General features: G+C 42.4%; 1 protein-coding gene across 1 annotated transcript in view; it reads left to right on the forward strand.

Moving 5' to 3' along the window:
* Positions 1–7303, forward strand: part of LOC109965816 (sodium/calcium exchanger 1-like) — a 77717-nt gene that overhangs the window by 38858 nt on the left and 31556 nt on the right. Inside the window, exons 7-12 of the mRNA XM_020610140.1 lie at positions 803–913; positions 977–981; positions 1035–1185; positions 3129–3225; positions 3463–3654; positions 4109–4301. Coding sequence (XP_020465796.1) covers positions 803–913; positions 977–981; positions 1035–1185; positions 3129–3225; positions 3463–3654; positions 4109–4301 — 749 coding nt within the window. The remainder of the gene's footprint in view (positions 1–802; positions 914–976; positions 982–1034; positions 1186–3128; positions 3226–3462; positions 3655–4108; positions 4302–7303) is intronic.

The raw sequence follows: 7303 nt of genomic DNA on the forward strand, positions 1-7303 counted from the left end.
TTTCCCATTGGAGCAGAAAGGACGCAGGAGGAGGACGGATGGATACATGGACCAATAGAACAGCACGAGAGGACCGGACCAGTTTACAAGGGCACATTTGAAATTGTATAAAAACAACTGAATGGAGGAGGACAGCGTTCCTTCTCCTCCTGAAGACAGGTTGAACGGTTTTGCTGTTGAGGTCAGGCCTTCAGATAGAGATGGAACCCAGAGCTCTGTAAATTGCTTTATTCGATGGTCTGTTTAGTTATGATAATAAATGTTTGAAAATTGATATTTGATTCCGATTATTCTTCATGAAAGAACACGCTGCAGTAATCAGCAGCGGGTCAGGCAGGGATAGTTGGAAAACAAGCAGGACAACGGCCCTCGAGGACTGGAATTGGCCACCCCTGGCTTAAAGGAAATAAGAATCACTCTTTGTCAATGTTTTCCCACTTACGTATTATTAATTCGCTAATTCATGCAGTTTTTCTGTCAAAAAGCACAGACATTTAAAGCTTTTTAATGACATGAATGAAGGTATAACACCACAAACGCCAGAGAAATTAAAACAAATTCCTCATCTTCAAGTGCAGGATCTGGGTCTAAACTTTAAGCAGTCAACCTTGTGAATATCCAGGAGACCTCTGACCTCTAACCTGTCTGTGGGGAGGTAGAATCATTGCTTAACCTGTAAATTGCAGCTGCTTGTTTTAAAATAAAAGATTCTCTAAAAGGTGGACTAATCAGGGAAAAGGAGTTTATATTAACATGATAAAACAGTAGATCACTTTGTTAATCGGGTGGTTTTGTGGATCAGGTCCTGATGCAGCAGCAGAAGAGCAGAGCATTCTACCGCATCCAAGCAACCAGGATGATGATTGGAGCTGGCAACATCCTCAAGAAGCACGCTGCCGACCAGGCTCGCAAAGTGAGATACCCATGCATGAAATCCCCCCATATGCATTTAGCCTGAACACATTTGACCTGACAGTGTGTGTGTGTGTGTGTGTGTGTGTGTGTGTGTGTGTGTGTGTGTGTGTTTTGTGCAGGGGGTGCGGACATGAGATTCAGGCCCAGGAGGACGACCCTCACACCATCAGGATGGAATTTGAACCCTCCTTGTACCAGTGTTTCGAAAACTGTGGCTCCCTGAAACTGACTGTAGCCAGGCATGGAGGAGACCCTGGAGTTACTGTCAAGGTGTGTGTGTGTGTGTGTGTGTGTGTGTGTGTGTGTGCAAGACAGTAGATTGTTCAGAAAGCAGATATTAAAGTTTGTGTGTTTGAGGGAGTGAAGCCATGCTGCGTCAGACAGAAGCAGACAGAGGAAAAAACATCTTGGAGTGAGTTCACTCATATCTTTGGTGCATTTCCTAGTTGTGGTCTCATCTTAGGCATCAGATGTTCTCACCTGCTGAGGCTTTGAGCATTGTTGTCCTCTTTCTTGGCTGATGCTGGTAAAGGAGTACAAGTGGGTGATGAGAGGACAATAGAGCAGAACTGGGAGACTCAAGGGAAGACACTTTGCAGATTTTTAGATTTCAGCTCAAACACAAAAGCTTTTGGAAAGGCTCATTGATCTAGGGCTTGACAGGAGCCTGATATTCTGAATAAGAGATTTTCTTTAAAATCTCCCACAGAGGGCCTGTGTCAGTAGAATGATATCTAATCTGCTAGTTTTTCTACAGGGGATTTGCAAGGCTTTCTCCTTCATTCATCTCTTTGTATTCAAATAAAACTACAGTGCAACATGAGTGTTGACTGTAGAGGCGTGCTGATGACATGGCCTCAGTCTGCTGCTTACTGAAGGCTGATTTATCTCATATACAGGGTCTTCAGGCATTGTGTCAGAGCTGCTCATTACCGATGAAGAAATGATTATCTTCACCAAGCAGTATTTCTCAATGAAGCTACTTGATTCTCACAATTCTCTTCACAATCCCCAATGCTCTTATACAATCAAACAGTAATGCAATAAATGTCAAAGAAATCTACCTAATAATTTAGCTTCTCAAAAGGTTTAGCCATTTTAACACAATGAATAAAAGTGCACAGTTCGCTCTCTTTTTAGCTTTGTTTTGCTCTAAGTTCACTAGCTAGCTCAGCTGCTGTTGGGCAGATGTGAAGTGGGTTTTTGGAAGCAAAGCTGTCTGCTGTAACTGACAGCAACAGGAGTAAAATAGAAAACCAAAACAATGAGCTAACAATGGCTAACAACAATGCTAAAATGATGCTAAAATGTTCTGTAGCATTGTAGCATCTGTTTACCTCATGTTTTATGTTCATATTGTTGTTTGAGCATAGTTAATATATTTTGGTGCACTTGAATTCCTACTTTTATACCATTAATTTGAACCTATAGTGATACAACTCCTAAAAATTCAATCCTAGCCAAGAAATATGAATGACTTAAAGGCAATATCTATGTGACATCAAAGCTGACTCATTTAGTTTTTTTTTACTTTTATTGCTATATAAAGTCATAAATTCTTACATTTTCATCTAAAATATTAAAAGCAGCACTCCTTGTGTCTAAAACCTGTGCAGTAGTCCTAACAATATCAGCTGTTTTAAGGGAAAATGTGTAAAAGCTGTGTCACTTATACACATTTGATGACAAGCTAAAAATAAACCATGGGAATGACAACAATAATACTCACTGATTCAGCCTGACCTTCAAAAAACCACCAATTATTTTAAAGTAATCTGTTTTTTCCAGTTGTATATAACAAGTGACAGAATCTGATGGCTGTCTGACTACAACAGTAATAAAGGTAAGTGTATAGGTTTAGAGAAGAGAGGATTAGTAAACTGAGCAGATGGAGAGAGCATGAAGATAAAAGAAGAGGTTACAGGGAACGTTTTGTTATATTGTCCTCAAAGTCTGTATTATCAGACTGTATCTGACCAGAGGGCTCAGTTTAATGAAGCTGTTTTTGTTCTTTCTCACCCTCTGTTCCCATCTCTGCAAATGCCTCTCCTCTGTTTACTGTGCCACCCTTGTCTTCTCTGTTTCCTGGCTACGTGATTATGTGCCCTTCTCATATCGGCTCACTTCTGTTTCATCTTTGATGGCTCTTTTCGCTCTCCCTCCCCCCTCATCTCGCCCCACTTATCATCTCTCTGTGTTCCTTTATCCCCCAGGTGGATTATCGCACAGAGGATGGCACAGCAAATGCGGGTTCGGATTATGAGTTTGCAGAGGGAACACTGCTGTTTAAGCCCGGAGAGACCCTCAAAGGTAAAAGCAACAGTGACAGCAATAATTTTTGACATATTTTTAAAAAACATGTCATTGAAATTGAGGCTCAAATAGTACAAGTTGTGTGCGGCACCTGAAGCAGATTGTTTTTCAACTGGCTTCAACAAAAAATATGATTTTAGGTTTATTATAGAAAATATTTTGCATGAAGAGAGGCACCATTATTACTATGCACCAAAATCAACATCTTAAGGTGACACATGATTCTTTTACCAGAGATCACAGTCGGAGTTATTGATGATGACATCTTTGAGGAAGATGAGTATTTCTACGTCCATCTCAGTAACCCTCGAGTGGTTGGATGCCCTGAGATTGGCACTGCCCCTCTGGATGCCAGTGCCACCCCCAAAGCTGTGCTGGGTGACAACCACACAGCCACAGTCACCATTTATGACGACGATCATGCGGGTAAGAAGACCCTGTAACTCACAACATACTGTACAGCATATTTGGTTTCCATATGTTAAAGCTGATCTGAAATGCCCCACTGGGTAAATTAGCAACGGAAAGTTACTGGCCACAATCCCAGTCCTTTCCATCCCATCCTCTAATTTTTAGTGCAAGGTTTATGAAGTCCCAGTCCACTCAGTGTTGCAGCGTTTTAATTTACAGGACTTTGATAAGGCCCAAAGAGAATTAAAGTGCAGAACAATCAGTGGAGCGTGGGCATTTACCTAATGCCTATTATCTTTTATCTAGAGAGAGTAGGTGGCAATCTATTATCCTAATACTATACATACTGTACACCTTGGAGACTAGGGTAGCAAGTGAGAGTGTAGGTGTTTATCAACCTCATCTGTCACATCTTTTTATTGTTTGTGTCCTATAAAGTGCTGCATTTTCTTTTATTCTTTTTTCTCAGGTATCTTTACCTTTGAGAGTGCCAGTCAGAGGGTGAATGAGAGCATAGGTGTCATGGAGGTGAAGGTGCTCAGGACTTCAGGGGCCCGAGGCCTGGTGGCTGTTCCTTATCGAACCATTGACGGCACTGCTAAAGGAGGGGAGGACTACGAACTAGCCGCTGGCAAGCTGGAGTTTCAGAATGATGAGACTATGTGAGTAAGGAGATGTTGTCAGTAACTGTTATTTCAACTGCTATAGATGCACATTTGAGAGTATCCAAGGCCCCTTTTGGACATGTGAATTTCTCCAAGATGTGAGGAAGTGCTGTGTCTTTGCATTTCTAATACTGAATGCTTTCCAATAAACAAGACTGTCAAATAGTCTGTAACTAAGCAGCACATCTCAAATGTCACTGTGTTTCAGTACAAGATGCTCAGTACTTATTTCCTTCTCCCTTGCTGCGTTTGGGCTATTGGCACTGTTGACCAAGCTCTGACAATCCTGTTATATTTCTTTAGTTTCTCAAAAAGATGCTTTTTTTGTGTTACCACAGTGCGGCTGACATAGTCTTGTATTGCCAGTGATATATTCCTTGCTCCCTGTTTCCTTTCTGTGTGATTGACTCCCATTCAGAAACTCTGTGAAGGTTAATTGAGTGTGTAATATACATTCACAGTATAAATGGTTCTATTATGTACAGTAGACAACGGTGTAATAATGCCACTCTTCAAGGGAAGCTACTCTGCATCAAAATGCTTGCGCACACAGTTGTGGAGCAACACAGTGGTGGGCCCAGGCAGTACAACAACTATTATAGGCTGATTCAAGACAGACATGTGCGTTTTTGACCACTGCCTAAAGTAAACACACACAGGGCTGAATGAGTATTTTCCCTGAAGCTAAAGTTCCACAGTAGTGACTGCTGGGAGGGTGTGTTTGAGGGCCTGCCCGGACCCCCAGATGGCGCAGGTCCATGTGAAGCCATACTGCTTTTACCCCCTGATGCTCCACCAGTGTGCACACATACACATTCACAAATGGTTTTGCATCCTTCACACATGCATTTTTAATATGCTGATGTTAGCGGTGTTAAATTGACCAATGCATAAAGTGGCTGGGAATGCAGTTTCCTCAGCACCTCCTGGGGCATATAAAGCAAGTGCTCTATTTTTGTGTGTATGTGTAAGTCTGTGCGGCATCTAACATGTGTCTGTGTGACCAGTCTGAGTTTTAGCTGGTACGAGTGAGGACATTCATGAAAAGTGAGGACAGATATTCTGGCTGGTTCCTGTTTGACTGACAAGAGTGGAACGGTGATTAGTGTTTATATGGACAGCATCATTAATACACATCTGTGCACGTGTGTATACCTGTATGTGCGTGCTTGTGTGTCTAGTGGCAGCAAATGTTGGCAAGGCCATTCAAAGCTGTTAATCTGTGGCTTTCCCCTAGGTGAAGACTAGGAAGATGGAGCGCGTGCCTACCTGTGTGTGTGTGTGTGTGCACGCTCTTGTACTTCTATCCTTGCAAGAACAACCTATTTTATTTCTAGGTTCAAGGTTAAGGGCTGCAGATATGTAATCTCTTTATGATGGATAGGTGCGAGGCAATATATTTTATAATTGATGGTTCTCAGAAATATAGGAGTGCAAACGTGTGTGCGTGCCAGACTGGAATTTAAATACTGGTTTATTGGACAAGAAGCTTAGCATCTGATACCAGCCGGTCTCTAGGTAGGAGTGTCACTACAAGGGCAGACTGTGTGTGTGTGTGTGTGTGTGTGTGTGTGTTCATGTGAAATGATGCACTATCAATGATGTACTCACTGCTGCTGGTCTACAGTGAGGTCAGGAAGAGACGAGAGGAATGAACAGGGAGCCACAGGGAGAGCAGAGCGCGATAAAAGATCAACGTTGACCTCTGGTAGCTCAGTAATAGTCGGTCGCTGCTGTGTCGTTACAGGAAACTAAATAAAAGGCTGACAGCTGAAGAAGGACTCCAGCAGATTCGATAAGCTGGAACTTACACTGCTCTTAGTGTTTTCTGTGAAAGGATTGTAGAGATATTTTACACCGAAGAGATTCACTTTGTTGTTCAGGAGTTTGCTCTTCATCTACTGTGTGAGGATTAGCAATGCAGAACTTGTATTTATGAAGCATCTGAGGGTCACCTTATCTTAGTCTGAGGGGCTTGGAAGATGTTGCCTTAGAAAAGCTAGATGAGAGGACTGAAAGTGGATGAAGGGAGGAGATGGATCGATAATCCAGTGTTTCTAAGTGAAGCAGTGTGAGGAGAGGGAGTGAGGGATGTGGTGGAGAGAAAACCCCTCTGACATATTTATCTGTTTCCTCTGTTTCCTTCCCCAACTCTGCCCCCTCTCTCTCTCTCTCTCTCTGCATCTCTCTCTTAATCCTTCATATAAACAACACACCCATTAGCCAGACTTACTGTATGTATCCTCTCAGTCACTCTCCCCATTTATTTATGCCTCCTTTTGTTCTCATCTCTTCCTTTCTTTTCTAACGTACTCTGCCTCCTCCTCCACTTGTCAGCCTGCACTCGCCATCTTCTCTTTTTTCTTCTGTCTTTGCTTCATTAAATTTCTTCTGTTCAGTGACCTTGCTCTGTATAGCCATATAGCCATTTCTGTCTTTGTTTCTCCTGTGTATTTTTAGATTTTTACTCTACGCAGGTTTTGTTTTGCCACCCCCTGCTCTCTTCCTTCCTCATTTCTTCCCTTTTTAACCTTCCTCTCTAGCCTCACCTCCCTGTCATCTCGTCTGCCCACTCTCCTTCATCCCTTACTCCTTCACTCCTTCACAGCCCCAATTCCTCTTCATTTGGCTTCCTTCCTTCCACCTCTCACCTTTACTTATTTACACTGCCATACCTTTTCTCCTCTTTTGCCTTCATGTCCCTCCATCTGAAGCCTTTTCATCTTCCTCCACTTATTCTTTCTTACCTCTTCTCCATCCCTTCCAACTCCCTTATTTTAGCCCTCTCCTCATATTCTCCATTCGTCTTTGTCTAACCTAGAGAGAGAGACTTCCTGGGAAAGCTGGATCACACCCCAGACAACTCCTTTTTCTCTTCTCCCTCCTGCAGGATGTCTTCCTTTACTCGTCCATAATGTTTTGTTTATTTCACTGTGGAATGAGCTTTCTTAAATGTCTAGGGGAAGACTGGTAAAATTAGGATAATTGTCCAGAAGAAG

This window comes from Monopterus albus, unplaced genomic scaffold (assembly GCF_001952655.1).
Source record: "Monopterus albus unplaced genomic scaffold, M_albus_1.0 scaffold104.1, whole genome shotgun sequence".
Taxonomy (NCBI): Eukaryota; Metazoa; Chordata; class Actinopteri; order Synbranchiformes; family Synbranchidae; genus Monopterus; species Monopterus albus.